Here is a 21156-nt window from a genome sequence, read left to right on the forward strand (position 1 = left end):
CCGCCGCCGCTGCCGCCATGGCGCTCCTGCACAGCCGCCGGCTCCTCGCCGCCCCGCGCCTCGCCGCCGCCGCCTCCCGCGCCAGGTGAGGGCTGAGAGGCGGCTGAGCCCCTGGGGCCGCCCGCCGGTGTCGGGAAGGGGTTTTTCCGGGGCTGAGCTCCGCTCTGAGGTGGTGTTGGGGGGTGGCTGCGAGGAGCGGGTCCCCCGTGCGGCCCGCGGGTGACGCCGCGTTGGGGAAGGGGGTTGCCGGGGGGACGGACCGCGCGCCGATTGGCTGGGGAGGGGGGTCCTCGCGCGCTGATTGGCTGCGGCCCAGCCCGGCGCCCACCGCCTGCCCTTGAGGCGCCGCCGTGGAGGGCGCGGAGGCAGCGGGAGCCCCGGGAATGGGACCGGGGACATCCCGGGGCTGGGGACAGCCTGCSCCTTGAGCGATGGGGCTTGGGACACTCTGTGCCGTGATTAACGGGGCCAGGGTGCTGCTGGTGGTGTGCACTGTCCTGCAGGGCACGAGTGATGTGGTTGATGAGAGGCTGGACGTGCTCCGGCCATGTGCGCTTGCAGCCCAGAAATTACCGTGTCCTGGGCTGCATCACCGGCAGCAGGTAAAGGGAGGGGATTCTGCCTCTCTAGTCCGCTCTGTGGAGACCCCAGCTGCACCACTGCATCTACCTCTGGAGCTCCAGCACAGGAAAAATATCGATCGACCTGTTAGAGCAAGTCCARAGGAGGCCACAAAGATGATTAGAGGGATGGAGCGTCATTTCTGTGAGGAAAGGCTGAGAGAGCTGGAGTTATTCAACCTGGAAGAGAGGAGGCTTCGGGGCTAATTGTAGCCTTCCAGTATCTAAAGGGGCTACAAGGGAGCTGGAGAGGGAGTTTTGACAAAGCCATGGAGCACAAGGACAAGGGGCAATAGCTTTAGATTGACAAGAGGGCAGGGTTGGATTAGATATTCAGAAGAAATTCTTCCCTGTGAGGGTGGGGAGGCTCTGGCACAGGTTTTCCAGAGAAATTGTACCAGTTCCATCCCTGGAAGTGTTCAAGGCCAGGTTGGACCAGTGTTGGATAAACCTGGTCTAGTGGAAGGTGTCCCTGTCTATGTCAGGTGTTTGGATGAAATAATCTTTCAGGTCTTTTCCAACACAAACCATTCCAGGATTCTCTGTGTTGTGAAATGGGGCTGACGTGYGTAGTGGGACCAGAGGGACCTCTGCACTGTGCAGTGGGCCTGGGGTTCRTGCATGGTGCAGCAGGTCTGCAGTGCCCCATGATCCATGAAATGGGACAGGAGTAGTGCTGGCTGTGCTAGAGTTGTGCTCTCAGAGTGCCAGCCCTGGTAGGAGCAGGATAAGAATGATGGTGTTTCTGTGAGGACCAGTCCTGCACTGGTAGCTCTGGATTCTGCAGTCTCTGGTCAGCAGAGGCTTGGCTAGAAGGGTATAGSGTGCTTCTGGAGCTGTGTGAAGAGCTCAGCACAGCTCCACAAAGTACAGGTGACCACTGAGACGAGATGGCCAAGAAGCAGAGTGTGCAGAGGGATCTGAACAAGGCCTTGCTGCTCTCCAGAGCCCTTTGACTCCTGACCCTCACTGATGGGGAAGCTCTAAAAACAGGTTCCAACAAATGTCAGAGCAGTAAAGCAGTGTTTTTTCTAAATCCCCCTCCCAGCAGATAGACAAGGCTATTAGATGTTGATAAACCCTTGTGAGAAGAATGCTTCCAGTCATTGCTGCTTCTAAGGCAGCCTTCTAGCTCTTCTCAGCAGGGATAGAACTYGTGTTTTGTGCCTGTGAACTGTGGCAGGCCTGTGGAAGATATGGAGCCTGCTGGCATAAGCTTCGCTTTTCTCAAGCTTGTTATACAGCAAGCTATAAATTACCAAATTGAATTGAGGTCACCCAAGTTTTTTGAGTAAGGAGCCGTCTATGCACAGCCCCGCGTTTTCCTGTTCAGGAATAGTGGCTTATTATGCAACAAGGGAAGCCAAGCAGTGATTAGCAGTTTCTGTTTCCTTATCTTCAGCAACAGAATTGGTGCTCCAGCTGCTACCATTACTCTATGCTGAGAAGGCTCTTTCTGACATCAGAGCAGTGATAAAGAGATAGGAAATGGTTAAAACGCCTCCCTTGACACACMAATGCTAATTAGGGTGATAACTCAGTCTGCTGCTCTGATGTATCACAAGAGAGCTATTTAAATACTTTTCTTGGTGGGAAGCTTACCGGCAGCTCACTGGGGTAAGGAATTTGTAGGCTTGAAAGGCCCTGTAGYAGCCAGCAGCCTGTTGGCATTGTTCTCATGTAAATATTTGCTTTAGCTGTGGTATCCGGACAGCCTTTGGACAGCCTGACAGACAGCCTTTGGCCCCTTGGCTCTGCTCTGGCTTGCAGAACTGCTGTGGGGACTTTGGCAAAGCTTCTGAAATCTGTATCTTATGTGGCCATACCTCAGGGAATCTGGGCTGGCCTCTCCATGATGGAAACCTTCACTGGGCTTGTAAATGCTTGCTCTCCGGGCTTGGCTCAAGTTCTTAAGCACATCTCAGGTCTGTGCACTTGAGGCATAAGTTCCACATACATTTTTGAAAGGTGTTGCCAATTTATGCAGTTCCTGGTGCATTTTCCCACTTTCTCTGTCCCAWTGCACTTGCAGCTGTGCATTAAACCAGTTCAGAGGACCAGCCTGAAAAGTATAGAGACTATTTGGATACCAGCTCTGATGAGCATCTAAACTTTGACTGGGCCTTCTGTGTTGAAGTTCTGTAGCTGGAGAATGTGCTTCCTTTGGCTTACATTGAGTATCCCTCRAGTAGTTCAGTCCCAGCTGAAGTTTACCTCTGGTTAGTTTTCCGCACTGAAATACCTCTGACCTAGCAGAGATGTGCAGTTTATAGCTTTGACCTTTATTCAAGCCCAATGTTCTTTTAATTGCTCAAAATAAAATACAAGGCACTGCAGGGACAACAACGGTAACAGGGTGTAGCAGTGTGTTAGATTTCTTTTTCCCAAACCCCTTTGGGAAAGCTTTGCCTCTGATCTCTTTGATACCCTGATGTGTTTGGACAGCTCAGCCTAGACTTTTCTCCTGTCTCCCTGCAAGCTCACCTCCCTGGAAACACCAGAGGAGTCTTGTTTCATCTGGAAACCTTCATGCTGAGAACGGGAAAATAAGTCCTAAACCTACCCTTYGGTGCCTTAAGCCGACAGAAAAACCAGCTCAGAACAAAAGTACTTAACTCTCTGAAGTGCTGCAGCTTAGGTAAATGCCCGCAGGATCAGCATTAATTGCTGTATGTTAAAGCTCAGTGACCTGCCTAAGCCTGAGMAGGATCGGGACCTAAATACCACAAACACTGTAATCAGCTTGGGGAAAGGCCCAGCAGAAAGAAGGTGCTGTCACCGTCTCCAAAGTAGCAGCTCTTTAAAATAAATGGCCAGGCTCCTGCAGCCCTTGATACCAAAATAATCTYTGACCAGGTAAACTGCAGAGAACACACTTCTGCTCAGTGTTTCTCTCTTTCCCTGCTTCTCCATTGCCAGGAAGGCAGTGGGAGAGGTTTGTCCAAAACCGCCTGAACCTGCAGCAAGATTTTSCCCTCTTGACGTGTCCTGCTCAGGTTGGTTCCCCAGGTCACTCCCTCCACACTRGCTGCAGCCCCTGTCCCTCTCTGGAGGGTGTGTGTTGCTGGCATGACTGACTCATCTTCCTTTCCARGCTGATCCTGTACTTAAAAGGCAATCAAGTCTGGTTAGTGGTCTAAAAAATGTTGAGCACATCTTCCATTTTTAAAGTACCTGAGGTGGCTCTACAGCTTCCTCAAAGCAAAGAGAAAACAGGCTTTTTTTAAAATTTGGAAATAGTGTACARATGGGAAGAGCAGTTAGTCTGAAGAGGGCAAATTATGTTTGGGGCTTCATGAGATGCAGTCTACATATTTGGGACAGTAGTGAGTGAACTGGGCCTAAATGGACTTAGGACAGGGATAGAGTGGAGAGGAAAGATGATTTTGTGAGTTCTGCTGATCATGTTAGAACTTCCTTGACCCTCTGCTGGTCATGTTAGAACTTCTTAACTGGTCAGACCCTGCTGCCCACAGATCTGTATCTTTTTGCAGTGTCTGCACTAAGCACTCAGCAGGAGGGCTGGCTGGCCCTGGGCTGGCTCCACACTGCCTGCATTGCCTGGGGCAGGGACCAGCCCAGGATAACATTCTCAAGTTGGGAAAGGATCTTATTATCAGATGAGGTGGCCTTTCTTGGGCTACAAAGCTTAGTAAAGCTGATGTATCTCTCTGTGTTTTTCCTTCAGCAGTCAAGGCCTGAGTTCTGGCCCCCAGGAGATAAACTCAATCTACCTTGTATTGCACCCTTTGTTCCCCACCGAGCTGGGGACCTGGGTAGGCGCCTGTGTGGTGARTCAGGATGCTCAAAGCTGTATCCAGTGCCTTCAGGAGGGGGCTGTGACAGCCACAGCAGGTTAAAAACCACCACACTGCTGCTCCTGCACTGTCTGCAAAGCCTGGACGTGGGACAGGGCAGAGACTGTGGCCAAAGGAAATAACAGGTTTCTTTTTATAGCGTGGTCTGGTCTGCCCTTGACATTAAGAGAGCCTCTCCATCTTCAGGGTGTGCTGCCAGCAGGGTGGAGGCAGGTGGCTCCTTGTGCTGGAGGAACACAAAGCTCCTCATGCAGGRAGGTTTCGTGCTCAATAGCAGGGGAAGGGTCTTCACATCAGAGCTTGTCACTTGTCAGATGGAGAAAAAATTGTCTTCTATGATTTCAAGGAAAACAGCATTTGTCTACAAGGGAGACAGAGTGCAAGCAGTGAAAATATCTTTGTTATGCCAGCCAATGTTGGGAGAAAAACAAATTAGTTTTCATGTACTAGAGCCCTTCCAGGAATTTGGAAGAGGCTCCATATTCATGTTTTGTGCAATTGCCCAGGTCTGGCCAAGGTTCCCTGGAGGGGAATAACCTGTGCAGTCCTACCTGCAGGCTCTGGGCACTTGTCCAGAGTGTAAGAGTTCAAGGCTTCTGTTTCCTGGGGTCTTTGTGGTGTTAGCACATACAGCAAACAGGACCATTTCGACATGCTAATGACTGAGAGGGAGTCAGTTATGTTCAGCCATAGTGAACTGAGGCTCTTTGCCTGTTCTGCAATATAAGATGTGAGCTTAAAGGGTTTGTTTTGGTTTTTGGATAATTCTTTTAACACTATTTGCACTTTTTCAGTGGTTTAAAGACAAGATTTCCCTTGAGGGTTTCTCTCTAGCCATGTTGGTGCACTTCTCTGCCCAGTTCTCAAGCCTAATCCTTAGCTTCTGGTTTTTCCTTTTAGCTCATGGTGGTCCCATGTGGAGATGGGTCCCCCTGACCCCATCCTGGGAGTGACAGAAGCTTACAAACGTGACACCAACTCCAAGAAGATGAACCTGGGTGTGGGGGCATACCGGGATGACAATGGGAAGCCATACGTCCTGAACTGTGTTCGCAAGGTGAGCTGGGTGCTGGCTGCTGGGCAGGRCCAGATCCAAGTGCCAGGTGCCTTGAGGGGGTCAGGGAGGGGAAAGGCCACTAAGCAAGTTTTGTCTCTTGGTCCTTAAAATAAGCTTTGTCTCTAACAGAGCAGGACAGTATTCCCTTAGCAGGACTAATACTTTTGAGACGCGACAGAGCCCTTAAGTAGTACAAGACAAAACAGGAAATACATGTCCTGTTTCCATTCAGGTAACTCTTAACTTGTTGCTGACTACCATGAGCCCTCCAACGCACCTGTTCTCTGAACTTAAAGGTGTTTCTTGAGTAGGCTGATGTTCCCTAGGGCACCCCACAAGGGAGGAARGAAGCTGGCATTGGTCCCTTAATGGATTAGTCTTAAAAATTCCGCTGAGCCGATGTTACCAGTTTCTCCATAAGCCAGTCTAAAACTCCAGCCCAGAGAGCTGGGTGTGGACATTGCCCTTGAGGGGATTATGGGGTCTTTCAGGGCTGTCCGGGTAGAAATAGGCTGTTAAATAGCTGGCAGCTGACACAAGCATTGATTGGCTGCACACACATCGACAGGGAGGGTGCAGGGAGGGTGCCTGGTCCATSTGCCATCAGTGTGGGCTTTAAAACCATCCCTTGCTCTCCCTCTCCCTGTGGAGCTGGGTCACAACCAGGGAGCCTAGATGGTGTCACAGGGACAGTTTCCTGGTGGTTTGTGAATGCTGCCAGGGTCTGTCCCATTCCCATCTTTACAAGGCCCTTCRGAAAATGTGCTACCATACCTGGTTTGGGGATGTCTCCTAGGTAGARATACTATGTGCCTCACAGTACACTCAAGTCTTGCCGTCCTGCAGGACAATTCCTGTTTGGGCAAAGAAGTGTGTATCCTTGTGCAGCAGCAGTAAYTTATAATGGGCTGAAGTGGTGCTCTCCTCTGGAGCTGAGTTTCCTGGCTCTGCTGTACCAACGCTGTCACCCACTGACAACTCTGGTGGCTGCTGGGTTTCATCTGAAGTGTTTACTRCTGCCCCTTGTTTGGAATGAGCTCTGGAGAGAAACTCCTGTAAACCAACCTTTGCCCCTTTTGAGCAGGCAAATGTGCAGAGAAGGGACCTTGAGCTGTCCATCATCCTCTCCATAGTGATGCCTTCCTTGCTGAACTTGTGTCTTCCTTTCCAGGCGGAGGCCATGATAGCATCCAAGAAGATGGATAAGGAGTACTTGCCCATTGGGGGACTAGCAGATTTCACCCGGGCATCTGCAGAACTGGCTTTGGGGGAAAACAGTGAGGCTTTCAAGAGTGGCCGGGTAAGGAGAAGCKGGGACATGGGGGGCATGCAGCACTGTCTGACACACAATTGGGGTGTGAGTGTCCAGCAAATGTGGAAGAACTGGCAGGGTACTGATGCTTTGGAGTTGTGGGCTGGCTGGGCCCAAGGATAACTGCTTCCTCTGAAGGCTGGGGTCAAACAGCCCTATCCAAGGAGGGGATTTAACCTTGCCATGGGGGCCCAACTCCCTGCCCTGGAGCAGGAGCTGCTGACCCCTGCAGTCCCTCCAGCCCATTGTCCCTGTTCTGGTGTGCTGCTGSCAGTGCTGACATAGTGACTGTTCTCTCCCTCTATCACAGCATGGCTGCTCAGACTCAGATTTTTGTTTCTTTCCTTGCAGTATGTTACTGTGCAGGGTATTTCTGGGACTGGATCTCTGCGAATTGGAGCCAACTTTTTGGTGAGTYCCTGGCCAGCAGTGGAAGGAAAGAACATATTTTTACTAGTGCTGAATCTTCTAACTGCTTGAATGTGTTCAACCTGTTTGAACACTCTTTTTCTGTTGACAGCAACGGTTCTTCAAGGCCAGCCGTGATGTGTACCTACCCAAACCGTCCTGGGGCAATCACACCCCCATTTTCCGTGATGCTGGCATGCAACTTCAGGCTTATCGCTACTATGACCCCAAGACGTGCAGCCTTGACTTCTCTGGGGCCATGGATGATATTTCTGTGAGTTGCCTTCCATGCCTRGAAGAAAGGAGGTCATGTGGGGAAATGGGTGGTGATCTTACTTTATCCTAAGAGTGATGAAGTGGCATAGAGCAGTCAGGGAGGTTTAGGCTGGATATCAGGAAAAKATTCTTCACCCAGAGGGTGGTTGGGCACTGAAACAGGCTCTCTAGGGAAGTGGTCGTGGCACCAAGTCTGCCAGGGCCCAATAGTGTTTGAACATTGCAGGCACATAGTGCAGTTCCCAGGGCTGTCATGTGCAGGGCCAAGAGTTGGACTCAGTAATCCTTATGGGTCCATTCCAGCTTGGAATATTCTGTCATGCTATGATGCCTGAAGGCATTAAATCAAGGCTAGAAGCCTTGCAGAGCTCATCGAAGCTGTCTCATCTGCTGAGGAGAGTGCTCAGATATCATTAATATTTATTTTTTTTTGCAATATCTTCCTTAGAAAATTCCAGAGAAGAGCGTCATCCTCTTACATGCTTGTGCTCACAACCCCACYGGGGTGGATCCCCGGCAGGAGCAATGGAAGGAGTTGGCAGCTACAGTGAAGGTGAGCAATGTTCCAGGGGTGCTGTGCCATTCCTGGGAAAACCACATCTCTGGCCTTTCGTGGGTGGCACCTGGTCTTCACTTTGCTAAAGGTTATTCCCTTTCCTGAAGCCAGGGTGGGTGTCATGTTCCTGACAGGAGCCAGGCAAATGCAGCCAGAAAACTTCTAGCTGACCATCAGACTTTCTGCTGGCACCTTCCCAGGAAGCTGGAGTAGGGAGACCTAAAAGGAGAGCAGCAGGGTTGAAAGCATGAGCTGTGATTGCTGAAGCAGAGCACCCARTGCTGGTGTATTAAAAATGCTGGAAGATCTCTCGTGCACTGGTGTCTCCTTGCAAGCTTCAGCTGGAAACAGACAGGGACAGGTTCTGCCTTCTCCTTTCTGCTGTTCCATCAAGCCTGTAGCCAGTGAAATTTGGCTTGGAAATGCCTGGTGTTAGTAGTGTTCTGTGAATTGGTAGATATCGAAGTGACCTTTGTGGCCTACAGAAGGGTGGGTGCCCTGACTAAGGGGCAGTACATTTGGGCTATCTGCCCAACTGACAAAAGAGTTCCCACGTGATTTTCCCACTGATGATAGAGAAAATGCTGAAGTAGAATATTTTATTGCTGTTGAATCTACTTCTGCTTCCTGGGCCAGATTTGTATATCCCATAAATGCACTGGAGGGTCCTTAGCTGCTGTTTTGATGTGTGGTGGGTAGCTGCAGGTTTTGGGCTGCTTTCCCTGCAGCAAATGAAGGGGAATGGCTCTCTTTCTGGAGGAGAATGGCTGCAGGTGGACAGGCTGCTGTCAGCATGGCTCTTCTCAGCCTGCTGCCCTGCCCCTTGGAGGCACTCAGCTTCTGTGACACTCTTTTCCATCTTTGCTGGCAGAAACGAAACCTCCTTGTGTACTTTGACATGGCCTACCAGGGCTTTGCCAGCGGGGACATCAACCGGGATGCCTGGGCTGTGCGGTATTTCATTGATCAGGGCATCAACATCGTCCTGTCACAGTCCTTCGCTAAGAACATGGGGCTGTATGGTGAGTAGGGCGCGTGCCAAGGAAATGGTTTCATYCATTTTTGTACTGGTGGGACCCCAGTATCTCCTGGGTTTAGCAGCTGGTGTCTTCCTGCTGCTTGTGYCCATCCTGGAGTACTGAGCAAAGAAACCTGCTGGGAGCTGGTGGAGACCCTTCTACTGAACAGGGATCCACTGAAGCTGTGTGGCATTGGGTCCCACAGTATAAGGAGGATATAAAACTTTAAAGAGTGTCCAAAGGAGGCTACAAGAATGGYGAATGGTCTAAAGGAGAAGCTATACAAGGAGCATCTGAGGGACTGGCTGCTCAGCCTGGAGAAGACTGAGGGCAGAGCTCATTGTAGGCATTCAGCTTCTTCCTAAGGGGCAGCATCTGCTCTCTGTGACCRGTGACAGGACCCAAGGGAATGCCACAGAACTGTGTCAGGGAGGATTTAGGCTGAATATTAGGAAAAGGTTCTTAACCCAGAGGGCGCACTGTAACAGGCTCCCCAAGGAAGTGGCCATAGCACTAAGCCTGACGGAGCTTAGGGAGTGTTTGGACAATGCTGTCAGATGCATTGTGGGATTCTTGGGGTTGTTCTATGCATGGCCAAAAACTGGACTCAATGATTCCTCCAACTCTGGACATTCCGTGGCTCTCTTTCAGGAGAGCGTGCGGGTGCCTTCACAGTGATCTGCAGTGATGCAGATGAGGCCAAGAGGGTTGAATCACAGCTGAAGATCCTCATCCGCCCCATGTATTCCAACCCACCCGTGAACGGAGCCCGCATTGCCTCTATGATCCTGAACACCCCTGAACTACGAAAGGAATGGTGAGAAGAAATCTGTAATGCTCGTGACAGTAAGGTCTCTTTGTATAGCCCTGTGCTGTGTTTCCTGCGTGCTGCTGCCACAGGCAGCACTTAGCTTCAGGAACAGTCAGAACCATGTTTACTCTGGAGAAATCCCTGCTAAAGTCCTGGCATCAGCTGATAGCAATTTACACAAATAGGTTTTCCTTGTGTTACCAAGGCAGAAAACACTGTAAAGGAGGAGATAAAGCTCCTGTAGGATTGCAGGCTGCAGGAGCTGCCTATCCAAGAAGCATGAAAATCTGAAGTGTTGTAGCCATGTAGTGTGTCTCATGTGGGGGAAGTGAAACCATGAGCCCCCTGGGAATAAGACCCAGGAATGTAACTCTCRTGCTCTAAGCCTGCTTCCTGGCGTGAGCCTGTGCTGTTTTCCCAGCCCCCCGGTGCTGGGTCACTCCCAGCAGCTGGCCTGGCAGAACAAAGGCTGGCAGTGTGCTGTGGCCTCGCTGGGGGTTGTGTTCTTTTGGCAGCTTGACACTTGTGTCTGATCCAGGGCCTAGCAGAGATATTTCCTGGCTGTGCTGCTTTGGAGCAGGACCTGTCTACCACTGCTACCCCTGCACCCTTATTTTATTTGGGTTTGAGTAGTGCTGCCATGGAGCATCCAACTGATCTGACTTTCAGACACAGAGATGTCTATACTTTGGTAGTAGTGTCCAACAAGCAATGGAATAAATAAAAGGCAGTTGCCTTCAGGTATCAGGAGAAAGAAGCAGTTCTCCCAGCTGGAGCTACATCTTCATGCTTCCTGATCTTTGTGCATCTGCATGTCCCTATGGGGCCCCTCCAGGTGGAGAGGTCTATTCCCAGTAGCTGGGGTGGGAAGAGCAGCGTTGGTGTGTTCCAGCCCTGCTCTGAGCRGTTCCTGGGTTGGCTCCTTAGGCTCACAGAGGTGAAGGGCATGGCTGACCGGATCATCAGCATGCGGACTCAGCTGGTGTCCAACCTCAAGAAAGAAGGATCCTCCCACAACTGGCAGCACATCACTGACCAGATCGGCATGTTCTGCTTCACAGGGCTGAAGCCCGAGCAGGTAAATGCAATTCCCGTGGTCTCMAAGTGTCATTTTGCGGTCCTTGTCAGTAAGTTTTTGACAGCAGAAGCCAAAATGAGCCCTTGTAAGTTCTTCCTCRGGAGGAACATCCTCCAAGCACTGGCACATCATGGGGACCCCAGTCTTGTTCTGTTCCCTGCTGAGATTGGGGGAGGTTGAAAGTAAACGTAGCCATCACATCTATCAGAGCAAGCTGGGTGCTGCTCTGAGGCAACCTTAAAGGTCAGCTCAAGGGATGTGACTCTTCCAGCTGAGTGTCTGCAATGTTGCATCCTTGCTCGGTGCACAGCTGGCTCTGCAGATAACAGGGTGCCCTGTCTGCTGGYACCCAGTTTGCTTTGAGTTTTAGCAAGCTGGGTAAATTTGCACTTTGTTGACAGAGCAGAGGTTGGCTTGCAGTTTGAACTTTGCTCTTTCACCCCAGGTGGAGCGGCTGATCAAGGAGTTCTCCGTCTACATGACAAAGGATGGACGCATCTCTGTGGCGGGAGTTACGTCAGGCAATGTAGGCTACCTGGCTCATGCCATCCATCAAGTCACAAAGTAAAGACAAAGGTGTGCCCTGGAGCTGGTGGCTTTTCCTTCCCCACCAGTCGAAGATGAGGAGGGAAAAGAAACAAGCAGAATACTTCCAACCACAGCACTTGAAGCCGCTGCTGAATGTATCTTGTAGATGAGTTGTTGTAGAAGCCTAGTCAAATCCGCCCTGTGTTGTGGAGCAGGGTCATMATTGCTGGCTCCTGCTCGTCACAGCTGTTCTTCCCTGCTGTCCATCCTTTGTCCATCAGCCCCAGCATCTACCTATGCTGGAGGAAGCAAATGCTTAGCAATGCCGTCCTACCAGTGTAGGCACCAAAGGCTTCTCCACACGCATTTCTCCATGAGAAGGCTTTGTGAGGCTGTTGGCTGCTGGCCCAAACAGCAGCAGGCAGAGAGCTGGGTGGGCTGAGTGTGAGGACTGCTCCGGTGCGCTCCTCTGACCTCCTCAGCCAGTCCCTGCTGCCAGCAGGCTCCATCCTCCATCATCCCAGCCTGAGGCTGGGCAGCACCAAAGCTGTCCTCTGACAACCAGCTCTGAGGACTTCTCACTACCAAACTCTGCTCCATCGTTGGCTTCACTCTYTCCATCTGGGACTTTCCTTTCAGATGTAATTCACAGTGGCATCRGTGCGTGGGGCAGACCAGTGACCCCGTTTAAACCTGTCTGGTTCTCCTGGCTTCACTTCCGTACCCAGAGGTGAAACAATTTCTCATTCCCCCTCTCCCCCAATAAGAATTTCCTCTGAAAACTGCTCTCTGGTGGTCTCTGCCTCACCCCATTCCTGTCCTAAACCCAGCCCCATACTTCCAGCGGCCCTCCCTGCAGTCTTTGTGTGTGTCCCAAAGCTGTAAGCCCAGAGGCTGCCCCTGTAGTATTCCCCACTCACATGGGGGTGTGAGGCATCCCTCTCATCTGCTCTTTTCAACCACATTTTTAGTGACACCAGAAAACAGAGATCTTSAGAGAAATCTGAGAGCTGATGACTCAAAAAACATTCTGTCCTTGTAAACCAAGTGTCCCTGAGGCCCTGYAACTTACTGGACTCTTGATTTTTAATCCGAATAAACTGGTGCATGGCTATGTTGAGCTGGGGACTTCATCCTGTCATTGTACAACTGGATCCTGTCCCTTCCATGCACTAAACATTCCCTCTTAGGGACATGCCAGCACAGGGGATTTTATATGACCGTGAAACGCCTTGTAGAGAGAGAGGCAGTTCCCACCAGTGTGCCCCAGGTGCACAGGGGTGTGTGAACTGAGGTTCCAGGTGGGAGTTGGTATCACAGAGCTGAAATTGAAGCCTAAAAAGTTGAACATAGGTATTGCTGGGGAGAAGACAAAAGCTGTCTGCTTTGGGACATGGGGGCCATCCTCGGCCACTGGTGTACGATGGAGTGAAGCCTCCCAAGGTGGCCCTGGAGACATTACCTGAGTCTGTGGGCTTTTTCCAKCCGCTGGCACCTTTCCCCTCAGCAGCTGTACCAAAATATTTAGCAGGGCAGTCCTCATTTCCYATTGCTGCCCAGAGCAGCCGTGTGCCCCTTGGAGCTGGGACAGGTCTGGTCTAGCGCAGCTGTCCCGGTGTAGTGCACGTTGTTGCCACACTTGCTGCAAGGCTGGATCCTCCCGCCGCTCCCTGACAGTTTCCGCTCTCACGCCGCTTGTTTACTGGCGCGATGCCCACAGCCGCTGCTTKCTGTCCTTTGTGCAATAAACCGCTTTCCGTGCCGCACACGCCGTAGGTGCTGCCCCATGYGGGTTCCTGTGCTGTGGTCCGCGGTTCTGCGTGGCTTTGGAGCTGCCGCCTTAACCCACGTGGGACCGTTCTCCTTCTCGTTCTCTGTACAATAAAAGCACCCTGGAGCACAGCCCCCTCTCTCGCCCTCTCCTTGCCGCGAGTCCCCGCGGGCTCAGCCGCTGGGAAGTACTATCGGAAGGGGGATGTTCCCCGGGCTCCGGGGCCGGACTACAACCCCCGGCGTGCAGCGGGCAGGGCGGAGCTGTTGCSGCGCCGCCGCTGCCGCCGAGCCCAGCCGGGGCCGGGGCCGAAGGCAGCGGAGCCGGGCGCTCTTCTACCCGGTGAGTGGGGCTGGGAGGGCACACGCGGGGAGCCCACCGATCCGCTGGGGCAGCGTCACGTCCTCCAGGGCATTCCCTGCGTACGCGGGCTGACCGTCACGGGCTGCGGGCCTTGCTTCTCCGGGCGGGGGGCGCCGCCGGGGCCCGTGCGGGGCCGCGGGTCTGTCGAGTCACCCTCGGAGATGTGCCTGCTCTCGGGGTTTCTGGTTGTCAGAGTGTGGCGGCTTTGTCTGGAGGTAAAGGACACCCTTCCGCATCCTTCCCCAGGCCATGGTAGAAGCATCGACCCCTGCAGCATCCTCKGCTGGGTGGGAGCTGGAGCCCACGCGGACCCRCCGGCATGTCCCCTCCACGYTCCTACCCAGGGGACAGAGGGTGGYCCTTCCTCCCCTTCCCAAGGAATCTTTACAGAGGTTTCATAGCACAAGCACAGAGTTTGAATAGCCCAGAAGACAGGAGTGTGCTAGGGAGCAAGTCTCTATGGATGTCCTCTAGGGATAAAAACCAGACTTCCTTGAAAAGCGGTATCTCGTGACCGTGTAGATCCTGCCAGGTTGTGAGGGTCTATCTCCTCCAGCTTGGAGGTACTGGGATGAGATTCAGACTTTCCAACCCCCAACGGCTGCAATGCTGGAAACACCAGATTTTCAAATCCAAAAGCTTCTGAGACATCCTCTCCTGCTGGTGGTCACCCACTGGAACGGGCTAGTCCTGCTTTTCCTGTTGACACAGTGTTTCTGCTGCACACGGGTCATTCCTGTTGAGCCCAGCCTTGCCCTTTACTCAGGAGCACGTGCACAGCAGCTCTTGCAAAGCTTGCAGGAATTGGGTTTGAAAATCAGGAAGTGATCCATGATGCTGGGTCTCATGCCCAGAGAAAGGCAAGTCCTGCTGTGAGGCTGCAGCTCCTCAGCCCCAGAGTCAGGGCTCAGTCCCCCATCGTGACAGCAGCAGTGTCCTCTCCCTGGATTTGAGGGACAAGAGGTGAGTTCTCCTGCTCTGTCTCTGCTGGTGTGTGTGCTAAGACCCAGAGAACTCATTTTCCCTATGCCCAGGTTGTCCCTTGTTAATATAATTTCGCTAACACTTAACAGTGGCCTTCTTCATCCCCTTGTAGGAGTAGGGAAGTGCCTGACTCTGTGTTTCTGCATCCCAGCCTATTTTCTCCCCTCCCTGCCTGATGGAGCCAGCACTGGTTGAAGACCCTCCTCAAGGTGCCTGGCTGAGCCTAGTGCAGGACCACTAGTGGGACGTGGACGGTGGTGTGTGCCACCCAAGGAGGGACAATGGCTCAGGGCACTGGGAGCATCAACAGTGACTACAAGGATTGGGAGTGGAGTGACGATGCTGGTGAACGGGCCAGGCTTCTGCAGAGCCCCAGTGTGGAGACAGTGCCCAAAAATTCAGAAAGCCAAGGAAACGGTCCGGGGGCCACATCGGCTCTGGGAGCTGTCTTCATTGTGGTCAACGCTGCTCTTGGAGCTGGGCTGCTCAACTTCCCTGCTGCCTTCAGCATGGCTGGTGGCGTGGCTGCAGGCATCGCCCTGCAGATGGTGAGTGGGAGAGGGACAGTCCCCCTGCCCTGTCCTGGGARGGTGCATGGGAAGGACATGTGGTGCCCCAGAAAGGGCTTGGGGAGGACCAACCTCCTGGGAAGAAGCTCTTTTGGATGAGATGCACCAGAGATGCTCARTGTGTTCAAGGGTGGCTGCCTGGAATGGCTCTGGGGACCTTGCTATATTGTTGGCTCAGTGTTCCCTCCCTGTCTSTCCCCCATCCCAGTGCATGCTGATCTTCATCATTGGAGGCTTGGTTATCCTGGCGTACTGCTCGCAGGCCAGCAACGAGCGCACCTACCAGGAGGTTGTGTGGGCTGTGTGTGGGAAGGTGCCTGGTGTGCTGTGTGAGGTGGCCATCGCTGTCTACACCTTCGGCACCTGCATCGCCTTCCTCATCATCATTGGAGACCAGGAGGACAAGAGTAAGTGCATCCCACTGAGCAAACTATAACCAGTTGTTGTCCCTTCAGCTGGAAGGGCCAAGCTGACTGTCTTGGTTGTCCTGCAGTCATTGCTGCTCTGGTGAAGGAGCCTGAGGAAGCTGGKAGCAGCCGCTGGTACACAGACCGCAAGTTCACCATCAGCATCACTGCCTTCCTCCTCATCCTGCCCCTCTCCATCCCCAAGGAGATTGGCTTCCAGAAATATGCCAGGTGGGTAGGGAAGGGCGCTCTGGAGGTGGGAGTTGGGGTGGGCCAGCCAGCACCCACGTAAGCACAGTTGCAGGGGAGAGGGACTGGAAATGCTGTGGTTCTAGTGCCATATCTGCCCACTCACCCTCTGCCTTCCCATGCCTCAGTTTCCCCATCTGGGAAGCAGAGGAGCAGCTGAGCACTGTGCAGCCWYAGTGTTGTAYTTTAAGGCTTTTTTTTCCCTTCTGTGCATTGGAGGAACAGGGWGAACTGCTTTCAGCAGCATTGTCTCTTATCTTTGGAGTTGGCAATCCACCAGAAAGGAGAGCCAGTAAGTGTCCCTAGGGCGGGTGGTCTGCAGGCTAGCCCAGCTCTACCAAGCATCYGGGTGTGAGCTAGCTGCTGGAGTGTCACTGCTTCAACACTCATTTCTTTCTCCAAAACCAAAATCCAGCAGGTTTGCTGCTCACAAAAGCATGGAATAACCCCCAAATGTAACAGAATTGTGTTGGCATATGCTTGGGGGACAGCGTGTGACAGTTCCTGGCATATTCCCATGGAAAGGGAGAGCAAAAATGGATCTGATAGGCAGGAGGTGGGGAGCCTGGGCTGTGCAGGGGGGAAGATGGGATAGACAGACTTCCTCCATAAAGTGGGGAAGCAGACCACTAATGGCCTCCTATCCCCTCTCACAGCTCCCTCAGTGTGATTGGCACATGGTATGTCACAGCAGTCATTATCATTAAATACATCTGGCCTGACAAGGAGCTGGTRCCTGTGGAGATCCCCACCAGGTGAGAGCAAGAGACACGCTGCCAGTGGCCATCACAGCATGGCAAAGCCACTCAGGGGTGTGGGAGCAAGGGCTGCAAAGGCTGGGTATGAATCTTTCATGAGTCCCATCCCTGGTCCTGGGGACTCTGCATGTTGCTGTCATAGCTCCCAAGTGTTTCCAAACCTCTGCATGTTTTAGAGGAGCAGATGGTGAAGAAGACGAAAGGACCTCTTAAAGGTTCACGCGGCTCCATCCCAGGTTTTGATAAGTACTGATTGGCTTTTATCTCTGAYACATCCAGGCCCTGGATTCCTTGTRCAGTSCTTTTGCTCMCCCAGCAACAAGGGCTGTGTCTATATTTGGATGATTTTGGTTATTTCCTTGGCCAGCACAGCCACTGTGGCTTATTCTCTTAATCACAGTGTGGGAATATTTCTGCACCCAGTGCAGGATTTTATGGCAGAGCAAAGGTCAGACCAGTTTTCTGCACTGCCCTACTAGATCCTTATTTTTATTGATACTTTTACTTTTGCATGCTCAGTGAAAGGTGCAGGTTTTCAGAGAGTACCAGGTCCCAGGAAAGCCTAGTTTCATGCAATGGCATCATCCTGGGTGGGGGGATGCAGTAACAGCAAAGACACTGAGCACACCCAGCTCATGCTCCCCTGGGGCTCTGGATGGGGGCACAGGGGTCCTGGTCTGACTGGTGGATGTTTCTCTCCTGCCAGSCCCTCCTCCTGGACAGCTGTCTTCAATGCCATGCCCACCATCTGCTTTGGATTTCAGGTAAGGCTATGAGCTTGGCATTCCCCTTCTACCCTGTGGTTGCTTGGGTGGCAGACTGAAACCCTGCCCATGTGCTCACTGCACAGCTTTGTGAGGAAGCTGAAGCCTTTTTAACATCTCACCACCTTTAGATGGAGATGCACCTATTTTACCCCAGCTAGGAAGTACAGGGCAGTCTTTCCCACTCCTTTTTTTTCCAGTGACAAACCTGGGGGGATCATGATTTTGGTTATTTCCTTGACCAGCACAGCCACTGTGGGTTATTCCTTTAATCACAACAAATGTGGGATATCAGGAATGTGATTCAGTCCATCATGYATCTCCACTCTCTCTGTGTCCTGGCAGTGCCATGTGAGCAGYGTGCCCGTGTTTAACAGCATGAAGCAGCCAGAGGTGAAGACCTGGGGGGCAGTGGTGACGGCAGCCATGGTGATTGCTCTCTTTGTCTACACAGGCACTGGTAAGTGAGGGGACACTGTATGAGTGTGGCACGGTCCTTGGAGTGGCTGTGAGCTTCAGGAGGGCAGGGACCTCAGCAGGGTGAGAGCAAGAAGAGAGGCGAGTCCATCAGACCCTCTCTGCAATGTGCCCTGTGCCATCTCCATACAAGTCTGGACTTTCAAACAGATGTTCAGGAGATTTGTCCCTGTCCCCTGCTGACTGCTCTATTCCCGGCAGGTGTCTGTGGCTTCCTAACCTTTGGAGCTGGCGTGGAGCAGGATGTCTTGATGTCYTACCCCTCCAATGACATCCCCGTTGCCCTTGCCCGGGCTTTCATCATCCTCTGTGTGCTGACATCSTACCCCATCCTGCACTTCTGTGGCCGGTGAGCACTGAGAGAAAGATGGGGCTGGTATGGGAAGGAGGAGCAGCACAAGGAAACCCCTCTATCTTGGGTCTGTGCCCACAGGGCTGTCTTGGAGGGTCTCTGGCTCCGCTACACTGGGGTAACAGTGGAGGAGGATGTGGTTCGGGAGCGGAGGAGACGCCTGTTTCAGACCATCAGCTGGTTCCTTCTGACCCTCCTCCTGGCTCTTTTCATCCCTGACATTGGCAAAGTCATCTCTGTCATTGGGGGCTTGGCCGCCTGCTTCATCTTTGTCTTCCCAGGTATAGTATCCTGGGATGTTAAGGGGCTGACAAAGGTTTCATGGCCTTTTGTCTSAAAGAGGGAGGGGGCAGGATGGAAGGAACCAGGAAATTTTTAGAGTAGGACAAAAATGTGATCTGGGGCCCGKCAGTAGCTCAGCTATTTTGGCTGGACTATGTGCTCTGTAATGGGGAGTGTGACTCCGTTTTGTGGAGTGTCTGTTCAGTCATCGGGACAATCCTCATCTGGTTCTAATTTGCCTCCCCTGCCTTTCAGGGCTCTGCCTGATTCAAGCCAAGCTCTCTGAGATCCAAGAAACCAGGGCAATCAGGTAACTGAAATGTGCTTTCCCTCTCGTCCCACTTCCCCTGTGGATACTGGAGTGAAGGACCCCTCTAAATGTGCCCTGTCCTCCTGCATCCACAGCTGGTGGGCCCAGGTCAGCTAYGGCGTGTTCATGGTCACCCTTGGAGCCTTCATCTTTGGACAGACCACTGCCAACGCTATCTTTGTGGATCTCACAGCCTGAGTCCTCAAGGCTGGACTGCACTGCTTCTGCTGAGGGGATGGAGATTTCCCCTAGGACCAAAGGGAAGTGGGAAGAAAACATGATGGCATGTTGGGAAGATCCAAGAGGACCGTTGTGACTCAGGACTTGGCTGAACAAGCTATGTGGTGGTTTGTATCTCGTTGTCTTAAGGCACCAGGCAGTCAGGCTTCTCTCAGCCCTGGTTCCAGTGAAGCCAGAGCAACACTACAAGGGGACCTGTCTTCTAGGGCAAGCCCTTTCTGCCCCTCAGGGTAGACATCACTCCCTTAGACATCACTAAGGGGTTGTGGTTGGGGTTTGCAAAGCCATGCTGCTCYCATCTGTGTACCCTTATGCTGGTGGAGCTCCTCTCCACACCTAAAACTCCTTCTTCTTCCAGCTTTGGAGGGAGAAAGAGTGTTCTGCATAAAGGGAAATAGTAATCATGTTTATCCGACAGGGAGACACCTCCATAGTTGTCTTCTGTGTCAATGTTTGGTTTGAACTCTGCTTTCCTGCTGGTCTCCTGCCCCTACTCTCACATCTCCCTCTGCCTGGGCTGTGCTTTGTGTTACAAAGGGGGACCATTGCCTTTTAGCCTCTTTTGTTTTGTTTTTTTTTTTTTTGTGGATCAGGATGACCCTGGGGTAGGAACATGCCAGTGCATGTTTTCCCTGCCAGGGTTTGCTTACTCAGTAGAGAAGCTGCTATGACTGCATCGACCTACTGAGCAAAGACACTACAATAGAGCAAAGCTCTTCTCCAGATTTACAACAATCCTGTTCTTCCAGGTTTCCAGTGAATGGGACTGAGCCAGGTTTTAAGGGATGCTTTTGGAGTAAAGCAGTCAGTATTAATTCATTTTATATTGTTCCCTTGGTCATTTACACTCTGTATGGCTGGTGTTGTTCTGGGCTGTCCCTCTGTTGTCTGTCTGGATGATGGTTTCATTCTTATTTTTGCTGGCTTGAACAGTTCCCCCAGCTGCRGATTTGGTTGGGGGTGTTAAACCTCAACAGCAAAATTCTCTTGCTCTGTCTTTGGGTTTCCTTTTATCTTGATTGGCTTCTAAAACCCTTGGGGAGGGACGAGGTGTATCTAGTGATGCATCTGTGACAAGGGTTTWGCTCAGATTTGTGCAAAAACTGGCCCTGAACCTCCTGCATCTTCTGGAAGCAGCACAGGCTGATGTGGTGAGAAGGAGAACCATGGCATGTGCTCCTGTACTACTCAACGTGGCTCTGCAAGCAGAGGCTGCAGGGTGGGTGCTTCCCCACGTGAAAATGTTTGGTCTTTTYTTACTGATGCTGTGTGTAAATGGGGACCTCCCCATTGCTGCTTGGGACGGGGAGACCCAGATGGAGAAGGAGGAAGAAAAGCCCCAAGCACAGCAGGAATGTTTGAGGGATGCTGTGAAGACACAGATCACTCCTGACTCTCCCCAGTGATCTCCAGCATCTGTGCTCTTATCTTTTGACAAAACCAGGCTCCACCAAACCCCCACTTGTACAGCACCAGCTGTATCCCGAGCCCCTTTGCCAGGGGGGCTTCTGCCTGTGTGCAGGCACTGGGGCTCAGGGGACCTTTTTGCATAAAGAAGATATCCAGTTGTCTTGGATGTGGGGAGCACAGAGCCAGCTCTCATGGAGTCCAGCAGAGATGTTCAGCAGATGCCAATGCCCAAATACCTTCCAGYGCCCACCCCGCACCAAGATGAGAGGGTTTGGTACCTGGTGGGTCTTGTGGCCCTGGCTTTCCTGAAAGCATGCTTTGGTCCCATGGCTGAAGTGGAGGAGGATGCAGTGTCCCATGTCTTTGGTTGTCACTTGGGAACATCTGGGCTCCCTCAGTGACCCCACAGTGTCTGTGTGGCTGAGGGCAGGGCAGGTCTTGAAGATGCTGTGGCCGTTCCTGTTTGCCTTACTGCTCCCCTGACTGTTTACAAACACTGGCCTTTTAACATGTATTTTGTACATGCAGAAAGTGGAGGGAACTCAACTCAATAAAAGTGACATTGTGATGCGTGTGCCAGGCCAGCATGAAGTGGTTTCTTGTGGGAGATGCTCCCGGGTGGGATACAGGGATGAAGCCGTATCCTGAAATGCCATGCCAACACTCCGAGCTCTTCCTCAGGCCCTTATCCGCTGTGTCGCGCCCCGGGCCGGGAGATGCCAGGGGAGACTGTGRGC

General features: G+C 52.3%; 2 protein-coding genes across 4 annotated transcripts; both read left to right on the top strand.

Moving 5' to 3' along the window:
• Positions 1-6: 6 nt before the first annotated feature.
• GOT2 (glutamic-oxaloacetic transaminase 2) lies at positions 7-12603 on the top strand. The gene is made up of 10 exons (XM_057376506.1): positions 7-85; positions 5339-5495; positions 6667-6795; positions 7159-7218; positions 7328-7489; positions 7940-8044; positions 8919-9069; positions 9718-9883; positions 10805-10955; positions 11401-12603. Exons 1-10 carry the CDS (start codon positions 18-20, stop codon positions 11521-11523), a joined length of 1272 nt encoding a protein of 423 aa, XP_057232489.1. The 5' UTR covers positions 7-17; the 3' UTR covers positions 11524-12603.
• Positions 12604-12681: 78 nt separating this feature from the next.
• SLC38A7 (solute carrier family 38 member 7) lies at positions 12682-20997 on the top strand. 3 transcript variants are annotated; one of them, XM_057376504.1, is made up of 12 exons: positions 12682-13596; positions 13864-14580; positions 14714-15149; positions 15379-15577; positions 15664-15808; positions 16483-16581; positions 17291-17348; positions 17694-17808; positions 18027-18174; positions 18259-18458; positions 18715-18769; positions 18865-20997. In XM_057376504.1, exons 3-12 carry the CDS (start codon positions 14883-14885, stop codon positions 18965-18967), a joined length of 1389 nt encoding a protein of 462 aa, XP_057232487.1. In that variant the 5' UTR covers positions 12682-13596; positions 13864-14580; positions 14714-14882; the 3' UTR covers positions 18968-20997. The 3 variants fall into 3 exon arrangements, with proteins under 3 accessions (XP_057232487.1, XP_057232486.1, XP_057232488.1); XM_057376503.1 differs by lacking the exon at positions 13864-14580; XM_057376505.1 differs by lacking the exon at positions 13864-14580 and having other exon boundaries at positions 14753-15149.
• Positions 20998-21156: the final 159 nt, after the last annotated feature.

This window comes from Malurus melanocephalus, unplaced genomic scaffold (genome assembly GCF_030028575.1).
Source record: "Malurus melanocephalus ecotype Western Australia unplaced genomic scaffold, MMel_1.1 scaffold_279, whole genome shotgun sequence".
Classification (NCBI taxonomy): Eukaryota; Metazoa; Chordata; class Aves; order Passeriformes; family Maluridae; genus Malurus; species Malurus melanocephalus.